Here is a 23046-nt window from a genome sequence, read left to right as displayed (position 1 = left end):
AGTCGGCGATGATGATCTCCATAATCAACATTAGATCTTGACGTGAAATACCTAATGTTATGAGAACTTGGGTCATGAATTGTTATATAGATATTTGAGAATTACATTTTAGGCCTTCCCCATAACTACCATTTTACCCAGCGTGAATAAAATTATTTATAGCCTAGACTGTAGTTCCTTAATTCCCGAATTTACATAACAGAAATTAAAATTAAAAACTGCATTTGTAGTCCACATAGTACAAAACATGGTAAGACGGAACGGCTGTGGTGATTTTCTCCTCCATTCCTCAACTAACTGCGTGATACATGCGCAGGAAACTGTGTTTCGAAGACTGTGCGTGGTAGGCGGAAGTAGGTGCAGAACCGGCCTGCTCTGCTCTGTCCTGCCCTGTCTGTCAACTTGCGATGATGCAATGATTTGTATGGAATACAAAAATCTGCTCTGCGCTGCGCTGCTTTACCTGTTTTGCCTACGTCCCAATGTGCGCCAGGCCTAAGACTTAGACACAATCAGGCAAGTCAACAACTGTTCCCTCCAGGAGTCTTCTTTATAAGCATTCCTTTAGGCCCTGATAAAAGCTGCCTGGTTTCACTGAATAGCCACGCTTCTTGTTTGTTTTGTTATGAACATCAAGCTCTTTTCACTTTGGTGAGAGATGCTGTAATATGAGCAAACATAATAATTTTTTCTTCAAATACTTTTATCGTTCTCCTTATCTTCTTGTCAGTATTGTTCAAGTTTATATTTCTTTCCTGAAATTCTAAACTTAAAGCACTCAGTTCTTGAAGAGCATCACACATCAGTCCCAAATCCAGATAAAATGAAAAGATATAATTTTCTTCAACAGGCCCTCATAAAGACATCGCTGTTTTGCTTCTTGTAGCATCCTTCTGTACTTGTTGGAATTGACCAGTTAGTGCTGGATAATCTTGTCACACTGCATGGATTGTATGAAAGCTTGATGCTACCCATCATGTACTCAAGACCCTTCCTACTTTCAGGAGCTGCAAATCTAATGTTGTTGCACACTCCTGCAGTCACCTTGCGATTTTTGGAGAAATTTGAATTTTGAATTTGAATTTGAATTTATTGATCATGATTTACATGCCACTGAGGCTGAAAAGCCCCTTTATGTAGCGTCTTCTTATAATACAATACAGATTTATGAGCACAGTAACTACATTTTTATAATATTAAAGTATTAAACTAAACATGAAACATAAAAAAAAATGAAAATACAGATACCAAATCCAGTAAGGTTAAGACATACAATATATAATAAGTAAGAAATTAAGTCATTAAGCCCTTCTGTTATTTTGGACTACATGGAGAGAAACAATTTTCTTCGAAATATACATATTTCCGATTGTTCGACACAAGAATGCCTGATCTCAGCCTCTTGCGTACTCCTCCAGAAAGATAGATGTTAAGAACTGCTTTAGTTGTGTACAGTTAGTGTTATTTGCGAAACGGTGAAGATTAAAGACGTTAAAGATATGTGATGCAGTGCAAACAAAGAATTTGTTAAATCTAGTGGTACGATGAAGGGGAATTTGAAGGGTGGTTTTTGTAAACCTATTATCTCTGTTATGTACCTACTCCATAGGTTTAAATGCATTATAAAGGTAGGATGGTGTCTTCAGTTTGAGAATTTTCTGCGTGGCAACAGCTACTGAGATACATGGTATGTTACATATAGTTTGTCTACAAAACTTTTAAAATCTATTCACTGCAGCCATACTACTTATTGTTTCATTAATGGATAATTCCAAACAATGATTGGCACAGTACCATCCAATAACATTCGGGAGTATATCTTGCAATAATTTTCCAACATCGTTACGTGCACCAAATATTACTGCTCTCAATCACAACTGACAGACAAAAGGTAATCCTTTAAGTAGTCTTCTGACATTCCAAGGCTTTCTAATCGACTCATTAATGAACAGAAAGTCCTTTTGGCAGCTACAACATTAAGTTCGATCAAATCAAGGACAAGCTCCAATGGAGCACACAATTCAGGGAAATTCACACAAACACAAATCTATAACAGCACCCTTGATACTGAAAGGGGTTGATTCATCGATAATTACAGAAATTTTTTTTGCAACTGAGAATTTGATTGATTACTGTTTTTCTCATGTCACTGCCAATGTGGTTAATTATACTCATGCAGTCACTGTCGAATATGCAGCCCATATCTACATCATTAAGTTTCTGAAGATTAAGGTTTATATCATCTTCAAAGTTGTTGGATGATGGTTCTTTTTGGTCACTTCATAAGACGTTCAAAATATCTTAGCAATAACTTCTTTTTCATGAGATAGAGCTTCCAAACACACTTTTTCCAAAGCTTCATGCTTAGCTTCTTGTTTAATTTTCAAAGCTGCTCTGTGAGCTGCACTTTCCTTATGGTTGTAAATCCTTTTCCTCAAAGACATTGTTTCTTATCACTAGGGCTTGGATGTTTAAGACCTAAAATTAACCCAAATAAGCAAGCAAATATGACCTCAAAAGCGACAAAATATGACGTAAAAATTGAAAAATATGACCCAAAAATGATTGATATAAATATAGCCATTTTAAAATAAGTTATAAATCGAAACAGCAATTCCTTTGATACATATTTGTTAACTAAATTGTTTATTCTTACTTTCATATTAATTTTCTGAATAAACATGTTTAGCAGTTATTCACAGTCTATTGTCCTCGATTTCCTCATCAAACATTTGTGAATACATACCTATAAAGTACGAAGTTTGCTAAGTTTATCAGATCACACAACATGTTAAAAGTCAAAACATGTTTGCAACCTTCATTGTTGGTTTAAAATACAAGAAAACTAGAAATAAATCTATTTTTTAAAAAATATTTTGGAACGTTTAAGCCCAGATTACATTAATATTACTCAAAGGCGTTAAGGTTTAAATTGAGCACCACGTCACTGCTGTCGAGTATGCACTCATCTTGAAATGTACTGGTACCTTCTCCTCTAAGAACAGCATTTATCTTGCACACACTTCGATTAAGCACATTTTAAATTTTCCATTTTACACTGCCGCCAACTATTCCATGTGATTGTTGTGCTAAAAGTTCAACACTTTTCACATTTTCAATACTTGCATGGATTTCTAAGATAGCAGTTTCTAAAAGAGTAATTGCACTCGATATAATTCCAAAGTTTGACTTAATATATGCCAGACTTTCTGACAAACTGTAGGAAAACAATTCATGTGCAATCTTGATAGAAGCGGCTGAGTATTCCACTTGTATTAAGTATAGATGTGATACGGAAAAGCAGTTTTGTGAATACTAGTTCTCATTTGGAAAGTTGACGATCATTTTGCACAGCTACAGCTGTCGTAAAACCCCTGAAATATGACGTTCCTCCTAAAATAACTCAAAATATGACCTTAAGACAAAAAAAAGCCAAAATATGCATTTATATGACAGATAAAAGTCACTTAATTGTGACTGCTGTGTGTGTCCTCCGCATCGCAAGCTCTGCGCCTACAAGCTCCGCAACCCACTGCAGCACCGAAGTTTCTAGCAGCTACGAGGTGTCTTCACTGCGCCTGGCCCGCTCACCGATGACGTCAGCCAGCGATATATAAGGAGCTTCATTCCGAACCTTTCCAGGACTACCCCAATGTTCGACGACCAGACCACACCGCAAGTCAGACACGGAGGCATTCCTCTTCAAAATGTGTTTTGAACAGGTGGACAAATAGCTGGCCATCAGGTTTCCCCTCTGAACATTGCCTCATTATCCTGATCCCCGTAGCCACGTCGAGCCCTGAGTATAGCATTCTGCTACTCCCTTTAGTCCTCACCAGTGCTCCGATGTCCACCTTAGCATTCTGCTATTTGAATAAATTAATGCAAGTTTCTTGCAAGTATAAACCTAGTACCAGCATTCTGCCTCTCTCTACAAGTTACGCTTGTAATTTCACAGAAGATAGTTTTCGACTATCAGGACAATTTATTAGTGAAACAGACTATCTCCTCAAGATAGAACTAAGTGTATATAAAACTCTCGTATTGTATAATTGAACATGTGCAACGGACATTCAAGATTTAATTTCAACATTAACTGCGTGCATTCAAACAAGTTTCAAGAAGAATTCAGTTTTATTTCTTATATATATTGTATCAAATCAATGAAACAATTAACTTTATGTTGTGTCACTGTATACCAAGTCCTTGTATACAACAGTGACAATCATCTGATTTGCACCAAAATCCAATCAGGTAATAAAATGGAGACAAAGAAAAAATATGACTTTTCCTAAACATCCAAGCTCTACTTATCACCTTCTCCAAAGGTACCAATTTTATCACCTGCCCACTCTGTAGAAATTTTCACACCCATCTGCTTTTCTGGTCATAAACTTACAACCTTAGAACCTAGCATTCTATTCTTCACATACAGCCACTCATTTCTATAAAAGAAGGCAATTGGGCTCATCATAGCCATAATTGTTTCCCTCTTCATTACAGGAAAACTATCTGTACTTGCGATGTTTTCTTCACATTCACTTGGTTCAATGTTTGCAGGTTCAGGAGATACTTTAAAAGCATCATCATGCTTTCTTTTATTGCAAACCAGTAAAAATTAATTACTTATTTTATTCATTTCACTTCTTTACCTTGTGAACCCCATGCAGCCTTTGCTCCTCACTTGCCTTGGCAGAACAAACCAAGGGTTTTAGGCTTTTCAAATTATATTAAAATAACAAATGCAGTTAAATTTAAAATATACTAACCTCAGATTAACTATGATGGTTAACTATTTACAACTTGTTTGTTACAATGTTAGCATTAATGGCACTTGGTGCAATATAATACTGTTAGCTTGTTCTTGATAAGAACAGTCAGTTTGATGAAGAATGAGAAAGCAAAATGCTATCTCTTTCTTTTCCTTTAGTCATGAATCGACAACATGATATGGTTAAAAGGACAAGAATGAGAATTTTGGAAAGGCAGTTTACAGAAACTTCAATTATGTGCTTATATACACTACATGTATAGAAACCTAACAAAAACAGACAAACAAGCTTCATTTTAAGCCATAAACCATTACTTTACAGGGATTGTGATAGGAATATTCCAAATAATATCAAATTAATTTTTTGTTTTTAGTTTTGTTAAAACAAGTACTGTGTACTGTTGTCTACTGCCATAAAAAAAAAAAGCACTGGTCATAAGTGTATGTTCATGGCTGCTTTATAATGATGTGATAATAATTGTTTTGCTGGAATAGATTATATTCTCCAATATGTTTGGCTACCACTGTATACAGTATTTCCAATGTGTTGGAATTGGTACTTTCAGAGAGAAATAACTATTTCCAATATGACAATACCAGATTTGTGTATACATTTTTGCCAGTTTTTGTGGTAAAGAAAACACATAATTTTCAAGGGAAATTCATTTTTTGTTATTCAAAATATTGGCCATCTGCTTCTACACACTTCGCCGATCTTTCAGGTAAGTTATGAATGTTGTAGTTTAAGTCATCAATCCATAGACTGGTTTGATACATCTCTCCATGCCACTCTATCCTGTGCTAAACTTTTCATTTCTACATAACTACTACATCCTACATCTACTCTAATCTGCTTGTCATATTCGTATCTTGGTCTACCCCTGCCGTTCTTACCACCTACACTTCCCTCAAAAAACCAACTGTACAAGTCCTGGGTGTCGTAAGACGTGTCCTATCATTCCATCTCTTCACCTGGTCAAATTCAGCCAAATCGATCTCCTCTCACCAATTCGATTCAGTATCTCTTCATTCGTGATTCTATCTACCCATCTCACCTTCAGCATTCTCCTGTAACACCACATTACAAAAGCTTCTATTCTCTTTCTGAGCTAGTTATCATCCATGTTTCACTTCCATACAATGCCACGCTCCAGACAAAAGTCTTCAAAAACATCTTTCTAATTCCTACATCAATGTTCGAGGTGAACAAATTTCTTTTCTTAAGAAAGGCCTTCCTTGCCTGTGTTAGTCTGCATTTTATGTCCTCATTACTTCTATCATCAATTAGTTATTTTACTACCCAAGTAACAATATTCATCTACTTCCTTTAAGACTTCATTTCCTAATCTAATATTTCCTGCATCACCTGACCTTGTTCGACCACATCCATTACTTTTGTTTTGGACTTATTTTCATCTTGTACTCCTCCTCTTAGACTCTGTCCATACCTTTCAGCAATTTCTCCAGATATTTTGCAGAATCAGATAAAATAACAATATTATCGGCAAATCTAAGGGTTTTGATTTCATCTCCTTGGACTTTGATTCCGTTTCCAAATTCCTCTTCGATTTCCTTTATTGCCTGTTCTATGTAAACAATGAAAAGGAGAGAGAGAGAGAGAGAGAGAGAGAGAGAGAGAGAGAGAGAGAGAGAGAGAGAGAGAGAGAGAGAGAGGACAAACTGCAGCCTTACCTCACTCCTTTTTGGATTGCTGCCTCTTTTTCAAAGGCCTTGATTATTATCACTGCAGACTGATTTTTGCATAGATTGTAGATAAATCTCCTTTCTCGGTATCTGATCCCGATCACCATCAGAATCTCAAACAGCTTGGTCCAATCAACATTATCGAATCCCTTTTATAGAACTACGAAAGCCATGTACATGGGCCTGTCTTTCTTAATTTGGTCCTCTAAGATCAGACGTAAAGTCAGGATTGCTTCACATGTTCCCACATTTCTTCTGAAGCCAAATTGATCTTCTCCCAACTCAGTTTCAACTTGTCTTTCCATTCTTCTGTAAATAATATGTGTTAAAATTTTGCAGGGGTGAAATACTAGACTAATGGTGCGGTAGTTTTCACACTTGTCAACACCAGCTTACTTGGGAATAGGTATAGCAACATTCTGCCAAAAATCGGATGGCACTTCTCCTGTATCATACATCTTACACACTATACGGAATAACATCTCCATGCTGGTTTCTCCTAAGGCAGTCAGTAATTCTGAGAGTATGTCATCAATTCCCAGTGCCTTGTTCCTACTTAGGTCTCTCAAAGCTCTGTCGAATTCTGATCTCAAAATTGGGTCTCCCATGTCATCAGCATCAAAAAACCTCTTCTTGTTCCAAATCAAATCAAAATCTCTTTATTTGCAAATGAGGTGTCTACCTCGGTGGCAAATGGTACACTAAAATACATTATTGTCAAGCACTAAATATTAAATTAACAAGAGAAGAAAATTTTTCCTATAATACAATATTATACAATTTACGCTAACAATGTTTTCTATTAAACACACAGCTCATCCTTAATAAATTTATATTGTTTACAAAATTCTAATTATAATATCTCCTGTACTACTTACAAATATAGTCAACTGATATACAGTATGTGGAATTGCTTCAAATGATACTATAAAACTGGTATAACATTAATATTTACATTGCATTTATTTATTTACTTTTTTTTTTTACCCGTTCTGGATCCTAAGTAGCATAACGACCTGCTGCGTCTTAACCAGAGCCCCTTTTGCCACCACTTTTCAGAGTTCCTGAACCCTATCATCTACTTCTTTACCTTGATACAACTGTTGGATATGATAGTACACATTCCTAATAAATAGAGTGCATTCTGAAAAGCTTGGTTAGTATTCCAATTCTCTCTGTGCCACTCATATTCAGTAAAGGTACATGACGTTTTTCATAGTGATTCGTCCGTGAATGAGGATATTAAGGAGGTTACCTTTCTTTAACTTCATAACAACTTACCATCAAGTATTTACACTAAAGTGAGATAAATGCTTGTCGGTTACTATTCTACCATTGTCGTGGAAAAATTAACTACCCATTAAATTAATAACAATAAATTGAATAATTAATAATACAATTAATGATCCTCTGCCCCATATGGTGGCAATGATTACGAATAAAAACTTTACTTTCGCCATAATGCACATCCGCGTAATTAGTATTACACAAAGAACAAAATTATATCATGTGGCAGGAATTATCTGATACAATACATAACCTGAATCTTGCCGTTTGTGTCCAGGTAACATTTTCAGTCATTTTATTTTCTAGAACAATTTCTGAGTTTTGTTACATATTTAATTCATTTCAACATTTCTTTGTATGTTCAGATTTCAGTCCTAATTCTTTTCTTGACCTGAACTTCTATATTATAGCCTTATAGACTGTTATGCCTTTCAGCGTTCAGTCTGCAAGAATCTGTAAATTTACTAAACGTCGCCACAATCCTCGATTTGCAACTAGTGTTGTAGCCTCATTTAGTTCTATACCTCTTATCTTTAAATCGTTATAAACTGAGTCTAACCATCATCGTCATGGTCTACCTCTACTTCTCTTACCCTCCATAACAGAGTCCATTATTCTCCTAGGTAACCTATCCTCTTCCATTCGCCTCACATGACCCCACTACCGAAGCCGATTTATGCGTACAGCTTCATCCATCGAGTTCATTCCTAAATTAGCCTTTATCTCCTCATTCCGAGTACCCTCCTGCCACTGTTCCCACCGGTTTGTACCAGCAATCATTCTTGCTACTTTTATGTTACTTCTAACTTATGAATAAGATCCTGAGTCCACCCAGCTTTCGCTCCCGTAAAGCAAAGTTGGTCTGAAAACGGACCAATGTAAAGATAGTTTCGTCTGGGAGCTGACTTCCTTCTTACAGAATACTGTTGATCGCAACTGCGAGCTCACTGCATTAGCTTTACGACACCTTGATTCAATCTCACTTACTATATTACCATCCTGAGAGAACACACAACTTAAATACTTGAAATTATTGACCTGTTCTAGCTTTGTATCACCAATCTGACATTCAATTCTATTGAATTTCTTACCTACTGACATCAATTTAGTCTTCGAAAGGCTCATTTTCATACCATACTCATTGCACTTATTTTCAAGTTCCAAGATATTAGACTGCAGGCTTTCAGCACAATCCACCATTAAGACCAAGTCATCAGCATAGGCCAGACTGCTTACTACATTTCCACCTAACTGAATTCCTCCCTGCCATTTTATACCTTTCAGCAGATGATCCATGTAAACTAGATTAGATTCTCTAATCTACCACACGATTCAAATTTCTAACATTCCAAGCTCCGACTCGCAGAATGTCAGTATCCATCTTTCTGATGATCGCCCCCTCCCGTGAAGTCCGAATGGAGGACTAGTTTACCTCTGGAATATTTTACCTGGGAGGAAGCCATCATCAGTACATCATTCATACAGAGAGAACTGCATGTCCTCGGGAGTTAGTTACGGCTGTAGTTTCCCGTTGCTTTCAGTTGTGTAGCAGTATCAACACAGCTAAGCCATGTTGAGTATTATTACAAGGCCATTTCAGTCAATCATCCAAACTCCCGCCCTTGCAACTTCCGAAAGGCTGCTACCCCCCTTTTGATGAACCATTCCTTAGTCTGGTCTCTCCAACAGATACCCATCCGATATGGTTGCACCTGCGGCTCGGCTATCTGCGTCATTGTGACACGCAAGCCTCTCCACCACGGCAAGGTCACATGGTTCGCAGGGGAGGATTCAGGAGGTCAAATGGACTGTATCACTATCGACCTATCCAAGACCTTTGACAGGGTACATCATGGACTAGATAGAAGAGTGACAATGGGTGGCTAAATATCTACAAAGCAGAACGCAGATAATTAGAATATGTGAAGCATTATCTGATCCAGTAACGATTATGAGTGGTTCCCCACAAGGCAGTGTTATTGAACTGTAATCACAGATAAGGCTTTTTGCAGATGATGATACTCCATATGGAGTAATAAATAAGTTAAAGGATTGTGAGTGACTGCTAAAAGACCTTGACGAAATTGTGAGATGGACAGTGGACAATGATATGATGGTAAACAGGTGAAAGTATCTAATGGGGATCATTCTAAGTACTAAGGTGTTAATGTAAGGAAAGATCATCATTGGGGTAATCACATAAAGAAGATTGTGAATACAGGTTACAGATCTCTTCATATGGTTCTGAGGGTATTTAGTGGTTGTAGTAATGATGTAAAGGAGAGGGAGTATAAGTCACTGGTAAGATCTCACTTAGAGTATGGTTCTAATGTATGGGATCAAGATTACTTAATTCATGAACTGGAAAAATATCTAAAGAAAAGCAGCACAATTTGTTCTGGGTGATTTCCAACAAACAAGCCATGTCAGAAAAATGTTGCAAACTTAGGGCAGGGAAGACCTGGGAAAGGAGACAACTCAGAAAAATGTTCTCAGCTGTCAGTGGAAAGATGGCTTGGAATCATATTAACACACAAATAAGCTTGAGAGGAGTTTTTATAAGTAGGAAAGATCATAATATGAAGGTAAAGTTGGAATTGAAGAGGACAAATTGGAAAAAATACTTGTTTATAGGAAGAGAAATTAGGGACTGGAGTAATTTACATGGGAGAAGTTTGATAAATTTCCAACTTCTTGGCTATCATTTAAGACAAGACTAGCTAAACAAGTAATAGGGAATCTGCCATGTGGGCAATAGCTCTAAATGCAGATCAGTGATGAATGATCGAATGATTGGTATTTTAACACACTCAAATGCAAGCAACTTCAGCCAGGATTTAAACTGCTGTCTTGGGAAAAGAAGAAAAACTATAGATCAACTGTGTCAATGAGGTTGGCAGGACGTGATAAAAATGCTAGACATACCTTACCACTGGTATCCAACAAACTAGTCTTCCACCTAACTTCAGATGGCTTGCAGAAAACTGTAGTAAATCAAAGTAAATTTGTTGCAATCCATATTCTACCTTGGAAGGGATGTGTGTTGCTAAATGGTCTTCACTAATTTGATAAGTTCTGGTGGATCCAATTCTCTCTGTAGCTTCTCGTATACCATATGGAGCTGGAACAAAGTGAAAGGTGAAGCAATTTATATAAATTTTATCTATATAATAATTACTTTATAATTAATTATTTACTTTTATTAAGCACAACCAGAGAACTTCATACACACATCTTCATTATAGACTGTTAAACCTTTCATCATTCAGTCTGGAAGCTTCTGTGGATGTTCTATTTGTAAGTAGCTCTGTACCTCCTATTTTTAAATCATTAGAAATCGAGTTTAACCATCACTGCCATAGTCTTCCTCTACTTCTCTTACCCTCCATGACTGAGTCCATTATTTTTCAGGTAACCTATCCTCCTCCATTTGGCCTACATTCGTCCACCAACAAAGCTTGTTTATGAGTACTGCTTCAATTATAAAGTTCTTTCCTAACTTTGCCTATTATATCCTCATTCTAAGTACCACCTGCCATTGTAATCAACTTATTGAACCAGCAATCATTCTTGCTACTTTTATGTCTGTTACCTCCAGCTTATGAATACGGTGCCTTGAGTCAATCCAGCTCTTTCACTTCCATACAGAAAAGTTAGTTTTTATATAACAACAACAACAACAACAACAACAAAGTCCACTATGTTAAATGGGTAGAAGATGTTTAGCCGACTTCTTAATAAGCATTTTATTTATCAACGCAAATTGCATCACCTCATACAGAATAAGAGACCACAGAGGTTCGGAAAGAAAAATAGTAATTTTTTTAACCTGGCAAAAAATCCAAAAAGAGTGCATTTACAAAAGTAGAACAAGAGATTATTTGGAAGTTCTACTAATAAAACATTAAAAATTGGGTTTTTGCCATGTCAAAGTAAACAAACAGAACTTCTGTACATTTTGCAGAGACTTTGCTCTGTGACTTTGGAAAAGAAAACACGTCTGTCGAAGAGAAAGACTTCTCCAACAAGGGCAGTTTGAACTTCAAAATACTGGACTGTTGGTCTAGTGTAAGTGGTACTCTCGTTCATCACTGGATGGCCCCTCACTGCGCACTAGCCTTCTGAGTGGGAAGTCACAATGCCATCTTAGCTCAAGGTAAGATGTTTCATGTTCAATGCACTTGTGTGTTGCACAATAGATAGCAAGGTCATCAGATTAATGAAAGACGATGATAGGGGGATGGATGAGGTAGAAGAAATAAATAAAATCAAATAAGATGGAGTGCAATGGAAGATGATCAAGGATAAAAGAAAAACTAGAGAAGAAGAAAATAAAAGTGGGTAGGGGTAGGAAGAATGACATACTGCAAAGAAGTTAATGAAATGAGAGTAAACTGGTCAACAGAGATGATGAAAGAATGATGCAAATTATAATATAATAATAATAATGTTATTGGCTTTATGTCCCACTAACTACATTTACAGTTTTTAGTGATGCCAAGGTACAGGAACGTATGAACCTTTTTCTATTGTTGTTTCATAAGCACAGCCACATTGCTGCTAGGGTTTTATTTAAGATAGTCATAAGAATTTAGCGCATGTATTAAGTTAAGCACCTTTGTCCCCATACAAATGGCTCGTTCCTTGCCTGAGAAAAAAGGAAAGATCAATTTTTTTTAGTATGGCGAGAAGATGAGACACTTCTATGTCTCTATATAGTGATACTTTGACCTTATGCTTTGTTTCATAGCATATCCAAGTTGGTTTATAACCCTCTCATTTGCATTTTTATATCCTGTACTACTTGCAATCTTAGTACCTGTTCCGTTTGCTAAGTGATGTTAGCGTTCCATCTCAGCCAGAGATTTTCTCTCTGACTTGCTTACCCATTTTGGTTCTTTGATTGAATTATACAGTGAAACCTCGGAATGCGAGTAACTTGGTCTATGAGTGTTTTGCAAGACGTGCAAACATTTTAAATTAATTTTAACTTGATAAGCGAGTGAGGTTCCGCAATACGAGCGTCACGTGTGCCTATGTTTTCCCCTTCCCTGTTCGTTTGTTGAATGGATGAACGAGGTCTTTGGTCCTGTAGTGGAGAAATACCTTTCAGAAAATAATCTGGCACTCAGTGTCTTGCTGGTTATGGACAATGCTCCTGCTCATCCTCCAGGTCTTGAGGATGACTTACTCTAGGAATTCAAGTTCGTTAAGGTCAAGTTGCTTCCTCCCAACACTACTCCACTACTTCAATCTATGGATCAGCAAGTCATTTCGAACTTCAAGAAGCTATACACCAAAGCACTATTTCAGTGATGCTTCGAAGTGACCGAAGGAACAAACCTTACCCTCCGAGAGTTTGGAAGAAATAATTTCCCCATTGTGAACTGCCTGAAGATCATCGATAAAGCCTGGGATGGAGTCACCAAGAGAACTCTCACTTCCGCTTGGGGAAAGCTGTGGCCTGACTGTGTTCTTGGATGTGACTTTGAGGGAATTGTTGGTGACAATGAGCCGCTGATTATCGATGAAATTGTGACCTTAGGGAAGACTATGGGGCTGGAGGTGAATGATGTGGACATTCAAGAGCTGGTGGAAGAACATTGCCGGGAATTGACCACCCACGAGCTGATGGACCTGCATCGCGAACAACAGGAGGAGGTTATGCAGATCTCGTCCGGGGAAGAGGAGGAGGAAAAGTCAATGGAATCTTTCACTTCAACTGAGATTCGGGAGAAGTGCAAAATGTGGGAAACGGTGCAAAATTTTGTAGAAAACACCACCCGAATAAGGCCGGAGCAGTGCAAGTGATGAATTAGTTCAATGACAATGCAATGTCACATTTTCGTGAAATCCTCAAAAAGAGGCACAAGCAACAGTCATTGGACAGGTTTCTCATTAAAGTTACAAGAGAAGAAAAACAATTTCAGTAAGCCAACAGACAGCAGTAATTCCGTTAGTGAAATTCGTGCTACACAGTAATTGTAAGGAAAAGTGCACTTTAATTTTTAACGTTTTGTTTTAGAAATGGTATGCGAATATTTTTGTGTTGTGGACGAATCATCCGTGTTTCAATTGTTTCTTATCGGAAAAGAAAACTTGCTTCGATATACGAGCACTTTGGATTACAAGCATGTTGCCGGAACGAATTATGCTCGTAATCCAAGGTTCCACTGTACTTGACCTGAGTTGAGAAGAAGGGGCTGCCTGGCCGAGACGGTAAAAGCGTGCTCGGTTCGCCCGGAAGGACGTGGGTTCGAATCCCCGTCAGGAAGCCGTAAAATTTAAGAAACAACATTTCCACTTCTGGAGGTGCAAATGGCTCTGAGGTTCACTCAGCCTACACCAAAAATGAGTACCATGTTAATTCCTGGGGGCAAAGGCGGCCGGGCATAGAGCTGACCACTCTACCCCATCAAGTGCCGAGGTTACAGATAGTGGAAGCCTTTACAGTCCACCGTTCCAAGGGTCTTCATGGCCTGTACGGAGATGACTTTGCTTTGAGTTGAGAAGAAAAATGGAGTCATAGGTAATAAATTTCATATTAGACCGTATTGAAGAGCAATATATTGTAAAACAAAATAACAAAAAGTGTATCATATGAAAAGTAATAATACTACTAGCATTCACGTTGGCACGTTCTGTTGATTTTCGTCCCAACCAAGGAAAGAAAAATGTACGTACTGGAGCACTTCTTCCTCTTTGTGTATTTAATGATGTACATACTGGAGTACTACTTCCTCTTTATGTATTTAATAATTTAACTTTCTTAAAACCCTTCCTTCTCTATGTGTTTTAAAAATGTATTTTTCCTTTCAGCCTATCTTTCCTTTATCACCTTAGTCTAGTTTTAGGTGGAAACCTTTAGCTTTTGTTTTACACTATCTTTTCCTTATGTCAGGAGTATATGACGGGCCTGGTCTAGAGTTCAATTCCTTGATTAATTGTCACTCTGACATGCTTCAACACTTCTAGTCAAAGCTATGCTCGAGACAAAGTTAGGTTACTTTGAAGGTTGAAAAGGTAAGGAACGAGTATGCTAGTACTGCTACGTTTGGAATTATTGTACTACTCACGTTTGAGCTAGACCATCTGGAGCTCCTTGTCCTGGAAAATATTGGAACCTATGTATCCTGTGAAGTGTTTATTTTATGCTAGTTGCTTTACGTCGCACCGACACAGATAGGTCTTATGGCGACGATGGGACAGGGAACGGCTAGGAGTGTGAAGAAAGCGGCCGTGGCCTTCATTAAGGTACAGCCCCAGCATTTGCCTGGTGTGAAAATGGGAAACCATGGAAAACCATTTTCAGGGCTGTCGACAGTGGGGTTCGAACCTACTATCTCCCAAATACTGGATACTGGCCGCACTTAAGCGACTGCAGCTATCGAGCTCGGTGTTTATTTTATGACACTACACCTGTATGATTGTAGTCTCTGACTGATTGTAGAGGATGACATGAGAAATTGGCTGTATGTCATTGCTATTCAAAGAGGGATTTTCTTAATCTGATTTGCCCCTTTTATTTCTTAGTCTGCATCTTATTTTTTCTTAAATACCATTTTCCTCGAATGTCCTTTCACTACGGAATTCTCAGAAAGACTGTCTTTGTAGCTTTCCCAACTGAAGTCAACATAGGTCATTACAATGATGTCAGAAGGAATGTCGCGATTAAAAACAATGCTATCATATGAAATACTCAATCAAATGAAAAGCTGCACATTTTTTCACTTTTAATGAACAGTCCAAATTTCCAGAGCTGGAAAGACCAGGTTGCAGACAGCTGTGAACACTCTTCTGTCATTATTCCGTTAAGTCTGCATATTGGTCATTCCGATCAGTGCCTCAAAGTAGGGATTGAATAGCTGGACTGCTATGATGAACCAGCGTGTTTATGTATCAGTAGTATCAAAACATTTATGCTAAAGAAGATAGAGATCTACTGTAGCTCTCCAGCTACTTCCTGCCAACATTCAGGCAGACTGTTATACTCTGTGTGCACCAATAATCCTGTCTATCAGAGATGATTGGCAGCAGAAGACACAAAGCACATCACAACAAACAATGGTCAATGTAATGTTACTGTTGATCAGTTTTATGAGCTTTCTATATTGTAAGCCTTCATATTTAGTTTTCTTCCAACTCTGTGATATTAGGGCATTTAATGCAAAGTGAATCCTTCTTCCTTTCATGACTCCCTCTTATCTTATTATTCAAGCAATAGTTCCTTTATATATATATATATACACAGTATATATTTTTATAACCATCTTCACAATTTCCCTAGTTCGTGAGTCCTGGCATTGCTTCCACTTACTTGTGCCACGTTCCTCATTTTCACCTATCCTATCCAACCTCCCTTGGTCAACTCTTATCCTTTTCTGATTCCGACAGTATTACATATGGAGGCCTGGGGAGTCCTTCATTTTCACGCCCTTCGTGCCCTTGTCTTTCTTAAGTCAATATCTTCGTTCTTCGAAATGTCAGACCCCTTCCACTTTTTCTCTCCTATTAGTGTTATATAGAGAATGGTCGGAAATTGTATTCTCTATAACTTTTGATATGTAGTACTTTTCGACAGGACCAATAACAAAGGTAGTTAAAAATGACATTTTAGGTGCCTTCTCCTAAACTACCATTTCAACCATGGTGAATAAAATTATTTATAGCGAAGACTATAGTTCCTTATTGCCTGACTCTACATACCAATTTTCATTAAATTCTGTTTACCCATTTTCTCATGGCTCAGTGCTGATATGGACTTGGCAACAAAAATCCAAATTCATTAATATCTCTATTATAGCAGGTGCGATAAAAATGTATAAGATATAAATGATCGGAAATTTAATACTATATAAATTTAGTTAGTCAGTATTTATTGATATAACCCCTAACAGCATAAATATTTGAGAATTAAATTGTAGGCCTTCCCCTAAACTACCATTTCACTAAGCCGGAACAAAATTATTTATGGTGTAGATTGTAGTGACTTATTATGACTATTGATACCAATTTTCATAAAATTCTATTCAGCCGTTTTCTCGTGATGCATGTACAGACAGACAGACGGACAGAAATTATGGAAAATTAAAAAGTGCATTTCCTTGTTACTGTGGATACGACTGATGCAGAAATACCATTTTCTTTCAATCCTGAGTAATGTACAGACAAAACTCTTATTTTATATATATAGATTTGGAATTATTATTTAGTAACCGCAATAACCTTACCTGTTTATATTTCGGTCCATAACATTTTTTAGGTGAGCCTCCATGACTGTGATGGGCTACACGTGATATGTTAACCCTTTTTCTTCTTTGCCACTTTGGGTCCTTGTTCTGTGTCAGATTTGATTTCCTTACATATTTTCCTTTGGAAAAAGGGAGTAGCCTCGTGCATGGGCGTAATTGCTTTCTGCAATCCATTTATTTAGGTGTTACATTTATTTCTTTTTTTTTTTTTTGCTAGGGGCTTTACGTCGCACCGACACAGATAGGTCTTATGGCGACGATGGGATAGGAAAGGCCTAGGAGTTGGAAGGAAGTGGCCGTGGCCTTAATTAAGGTACAGCCCCAGCATTTGCCTGGTGTGAAAATGGGAAACCATGGAAAACCATCTTCAGGGCTGCCGATAGTGGGATTCGAACCTACTATCTCCCAGATGCAAGCTCACAGCCGCGCGCCTCTACGTGCACGGCTTTATTTCTTTTGGGTCATGTAATCATTCTACAATACTTTGACACGTTCGTCTTATTTACTACCTGGAACATCTTCATTCGAGACAGAGTGCCCAAGTCTAATAAAAAGTGTATCATATGAAAAGTAATAATACTACTAACATTCATGTTGGCACGTTCTGTTGATTTTCGTCCCAACCAAGGAAAGAAAAATATACGTACTGGAGTACTTCTTCCTCTTTATGTATTTAATAATTTAACTTTCTTACAACCCTTCCTTCTCTATGTGTTTTAAAATAAATGTATTTTTCCTTTCATCCTATCTTTCCTTTATCAATTTAGTCTAGTTTTAGGTGGTTATTTCCTATGCTAGTTGATGCGGATTCAACTCCAAACTGTTTTCTATTTGCTCGAGTAGAGTCCACCATGAAATACCCCAATAACCTAACTGTTTTCCACTGCATGTACTGTATACTCTCTGCTAACTGAACAAGCATTTACTTATGTTTATAAGAACCTCTGGTAGTAAGCGTTAGGGTTTGAAGAAAAAGGAATAGTAGAAGAAGAGGGAAGGGTGGTGGCGTTACAGAATACTTACAGAAAAGTACTGGTAACATGGCAAGAATCTTTGATTACATTTTTGGACATTGAAAAGGCCTACGATACTGTCCCCCTGAATAAGATCTGCGAATGCCTGGAAGACCTCAAGGTGCAAAAATACCTGACTGACAAAGTAAAGATGCTATTACAGACTCATTACAAATGTGTTCAGATAGGCAATGGACGATCAAAATGATATGAGACAAAGAAAGGTGTCCAACAAGGAAGTGCCCTATCAACACTCTTGTTCATAATACTAATACTCAGTAGGACACAGAAAGCATCAAAGTTTTACAAACAAGTCAGAAACCTACTCTGGAATTGCAATATACCACAAAAAGCAAAAACAATCCTGTACCACACCTACTTTGTGCCGATTCGCACATATGGTTTAGAGGCACATACTCTACTAAACAATCACTACAGCAGAATTCAGCAATAAAAATTAAATTCATTATAACTATCAATCAAACTAATCAAAAGGACAAAATCAGGAATGAAGGTAACAGGAGGGTAAGGGCACTGAGGTCCCTATTACCAGTGTAATAAAGAAGCACAGAGTACAGTGGTATGGACACATTATGAGAATGAAAATAGGGAGACCTGCCAGAAAATACTTTGACTTGACTGTCCAAGGCAGTGAAATCAGATATGGAGCAGAGAGGTCTAACATGGGAAGATGTCCTGATACAGTCCAGACAAGAATAGATGGCGAGCGCTTGTACGCCACAAATGGGAAATTGGAGTTGGATAATGACGGTGGTGATGATGATGATGATGATGATGAGTCTATGAGAAAACTGTTATCAGATGTAAATTTGTCCATCAATACTATTAATTGCAGAATCCAGTAAACAAGTGCCAACGGGTACAGCTACAAGGAATATACAATGGGCATCCTATCCTAGACATTAGGCAATCAGAGAGTACAGTAAGAGGAAGAAGAGCTGCTGGCTACAGCCATCCAGCTTCACTTAAACATAATAACTGACTGCATATAGAAGTTGCATAAAAAACATGACGTAGGCTAATAACAATGTAGTTTCCTGACAAAGATTCAGGACTTCTTGAGATCTGCAAGAGAAAAGTACCTCACATAGCCCTGGAAATACAATACGAAGAAAGAAATCAGGCAGGTAAACAAAACCTGGACCCACATTCAAACCAGCTAAGGTAAAGAAGCAAAGTGAATGTGTGAGCAGGAAAAAATTAGGGGAAAGCTCAAACAGTATCCAGCAACCACTACTGTATAAACTAACCAGTGCTGACCCCCTCGCCACAATAAAATTCCAAGAAAATACCATAGGAGATTCATAATTCCAATTTATCTTGTACAGCTAGTGATTTATCTGTCCCTGTAAAAATTAAGAGGGGAATTCCTCAAGGCAGTATTATTGGACTTTTATTTTTCTTATATATATCAATGATATGTGCAAAGAAGTGGAATCAGAAATAAGGCTTTTCGCAGATGATGTTATTCTGTACAGAGTAATAAATAAGTTACAAGATTGTGAGCAACTGCAAAATGACCTCGATAATGTTGTGAGATGGACAGTACGCAATGGTATGATGATAAACGGGGATAAAAGTCAGGTTGTGAGTTTCACAAATAGGAAATGTCCTCTCAGTTTTAATCACTGCGTTGATGGGGTGAAAGTTCCCTTTGGGGATCATTGTAAATACCTAGGTATTAATATAAGGAAAGATCTTCATTGGGGTAATCACATAAATATGATTGTAAATAAAGGGTACAGATCTCTGCACATGGTTATGAGAGTATTTAGGGGTTGTAGTAAGAATGTAAAGGAGAGAGCATATTTGTCTCTGGTGAGACCTCAACTAGAGTATGGTATGGGACCCTTACCAGGATTACTTGATTCAGGAACTGGAAAAAATCCAAAGAAAAGCAGCTCGATTTGTTCTGGGCAATTTTGACAAAAGAGTAGCGTTACAAAAATGTTGCAAAGTTTGGGCTGGGAAGACTTGGGAGAAAGGAGATGAGCTGCTTGACTAAGTGGTATGTTCCGAGCTGTCAGTGGAGAGATGGCGTGGGAGGACATCAGTAGACGAATAAGTTTGGATGGTGTCTTTAAAAGTAGGAAAGATCACAATATGAAGATAAAGTTGGAATTCAAGAGGACAAATTGGGGCAAATATTCATTTATAGGAAGGGGAGTTAGGGATTTGAATAACTTACCAAGGCAGATGTTCAATAAATTTCCAATTTCTTTGCAATCATTCAAGAAAAGGCTAGGAAAACAACAGATAGGGAATCTGCCACCTGGGCGACTGCCCTAAATGCAGATCAGTAGTGATTGATTATAGCTCTAAATAAAAAAGGCATTCATTCTGAGAGATTGTCATAGAGTGAATAATGATATTGTTAGTGGTGTAGTTAATGGTTTCTGACAATGCATGCTTACTGGCTAATTTCCTGAATTATAATAAAATAATTTACTTAACACATAAACTAAATCTAAAAATGCCCTGTTCTATCCATTACTAAGTTGATATCTTCAAGTTTTAGGAGCAGGCATGCCAGAAAAAGAGGGAGGAGATGCTGTCAAGGTTTTCAGAAGACCAACCAAGCTCTGAAGAGCCATAGTATCAAAACTGTATTGATCAAAAAGTTACATACAGTCAAAGATTCCTCTTTCTAGTTTAAATATTGCATTTCTTCTTGAGGGACTGTGGGTGTAGGAACTAGAGGGTGTAGTATAAATGTAATTATTAATGTCATCTAAATAAGCTAGAAGAGTGAGTTGGCCATGTGATTTAGGTCACATAGCCATGAGCTTGCATTCAGGAGATGGTGGGTTCGAATCCAACCATTGGCAGTGCTGAAGATGTTTTCCATGGTTTCCAATTTTCAGACCAGGCAAGTGCTATGGCTGTACCTTAATTAAGGCTGCAGCCGCTACCTTCTGAATCATAGATCTTTCCTACACTTGCACTGCCAAAACCCTCAAATGTGTTAGTGCAACTTTAAACTACTAAAAAAAAAAAAAAAAACACCCACTTTTGTTTCACAGGCTGAGCAGAAAATAAACATACCTTAACCTATAGTTTGACAATGGGCAGTCTTAGAAGGTCTACTATATCATAGGCAAATTCTTTAGTTTTTCTTCTATGTACTATTTGATGAAAATAAATAGGAATAATGTACTTACGATCTGTGATTATTGCATCCAATATAAGAGACTGTCTCCACATTGGAAGAGAGCTATCTGCTACAACCACATCAATATAATGGCTTCCTCTGCCATACTGCACCATGTTACTACGTACACTCTCATCCTTCTCTCGTTGTTTCTGCAATTAAAATACAATCTTCATGCCCTAAAGAGGAACAAAATCTTTATCAATCTGTAAAAGTCTGTTAATTCAATTCAATTTACAACATTCTCCTCACTTAACCCTCTCATGCCCAGACATAATAACAGTATATTATTATCAATGTACATACAGTTCCACACTAATTTATCGGAATATAATAACATACACATTTTATGTTCTTTCTTCTTGTTTGCACTTATTCATCTACAGTAGAAGCCCAATGTAACAAGGCGAATATACTGTACTGTGGATTCAGACTTAATACAGTAAAGAGTATGTCACCCCAAAAACTGCGAAAATACTGTACTGTGGATTCAGACTTAATACAGTAAAGAGTATGTCACCCCAAAAAATGTCCGACTCGTTGGCTGAACGGTCAGCGTACTGACCTTCGGTTCAGAGGATCCCGGGTTCGATTCCCGGCTGGGTCGGGGATTTTAACCTTAATTGGTTAATTCCAATGGCACAGGGACTGGGTGTATGTGCTGTCTTCATCATCATTTCATCCTCATCACGACGCGCAGGTCACCTACGGATGTCGAATAGAAAGACCTGCACCTGGCGAGCCGAACTTGTCTTCGGACACTCCCGGCACTAAAAGCCATACGCCATTTCATTTTTACCCCAAAAAAATACAGAATTTATTAGTGAAATTCTTATTTTCAAAAGTCAGTAAATTAGTCTCCTTAAAAAATGGGGAAAACCGGGCGAGTTGGCCGTGCACGTCGAGGCGCGCGGCTGTGAGCTCGCATCCGGGAGATAGTAGGTTCGAATCCCACTATCGGCAGCCTTGAAGATGGTTTTCCGTGGTTTCCCATTTTCACACCAGGCAAATGCTGGGGCTGTACCTTTATTAAGGCCACGGCCGCTTCCTTCCAACTCCTAGGCCTTTCCTATCCCATCGTCGCCGTAAGACCTATCTGTGTCGGTGCGACGTAAAGCCCCTAGCAAAAAAAATAAAAAATAAAAAAATAAAATAAAATGGGGAACTATGGAATACCATTTTCAAAATGGCCAACATGGGGTTGGAACAAACTTTCTTCTGAGTCCAGTTTCACTAGTTCCAGAGAGTGTGTTAATGCCCTGAGCTATGGTAGTTGGTAAAACATCTTGTTTTACTATTTGGTGTGTTAATGTTGTAGCTCAGAGGTTCTTTGCAGGGTCCAGCCAACAGGGAACAATACAGTACCTATTACAGTTTTAGCTCTGCGGGATGTAAGAATGAACTTTTGAGATATCACAGAAGAACAAGAAACAAACAAACAAACATATAAACAAACAAACTTTTACACTTCTAAGAATTCTTACCAAGGCAAGCAGCAACATTTTTGGAACTAGCCAACAAAGGCCTTACTCCACCTCCCCTCCTTTCAACAAGTGTAGGCTACAGTACAGTATTGTTGTGCATAGTGTTGAATCCTGAGTTCACTACACATGTGATATTACAGAAAAAAGGAAAGCATATCCTGCGAGCAATAAATTCAAAAGAATTGATCATTTGAAGAAGGGGCCAGTTTATCATGTAAGTGTGGAATCCTAGAAGGAATAATCAGAGGGTGGATGAAAGAAGAAGGTAAAGAATATTTGTGGGCACAGTTAACCCGCTGGTGGTCGCTTGGATAAAAGTAACGCGAGTGGTCGCGCGTTGAACAAAATGCTCACGGTATGATAT

At 37.8% G+C, this 23046-nt stretch overlaps 1 protein-coding gene across 3 annotated transcripts in view; it reads right to left on the bottom strand.

The window, feature by feature from the left end:
- The window catches only part of LOC136879145 (tRNA (guanine(10)-N2)-methyltransferase homolog), a 287770-nt gene that overhangs the window by 64409 nt on the left and 200315 nt on the right, over positions 1–23046 (bottom strand). For all 3 annotated transcript variants that reach the window (XM_067152901.2, XM_067152909.2, XM_067152917.2), the window contains 2 exons: positions 21209–21350; positions 10688–10883 (listed from right to left, as the gene is read on the bottom strand). In XM_067152901.2, the coding sequence (XP_067009002.2) occupies positions 10688–10883; positions 21209–21350 (338 nt within the window). The remainder of the gene's footprint in view (positions 1–10687; positions 10884–21208; positions 21351–23046) is intronic.

Source organism: Anabrus simplex, chromosome 1 (genome assembly GCF_040414725.1).
Source record: "Anabrus simplex isolate iqAnaSimp1 chromosome 1, ASM4041472v1, whole genome shotgun sequence".
Lineage (NCBI taxonomy): Eukaryota > Metazoa > Arthropoda > Insecta > Orthoptera > Tettigoniidae > Anabrus > Anabrus simplex.
This window is presented reverse-complemented; position numbering and strand designations above follow the sequence as displayed.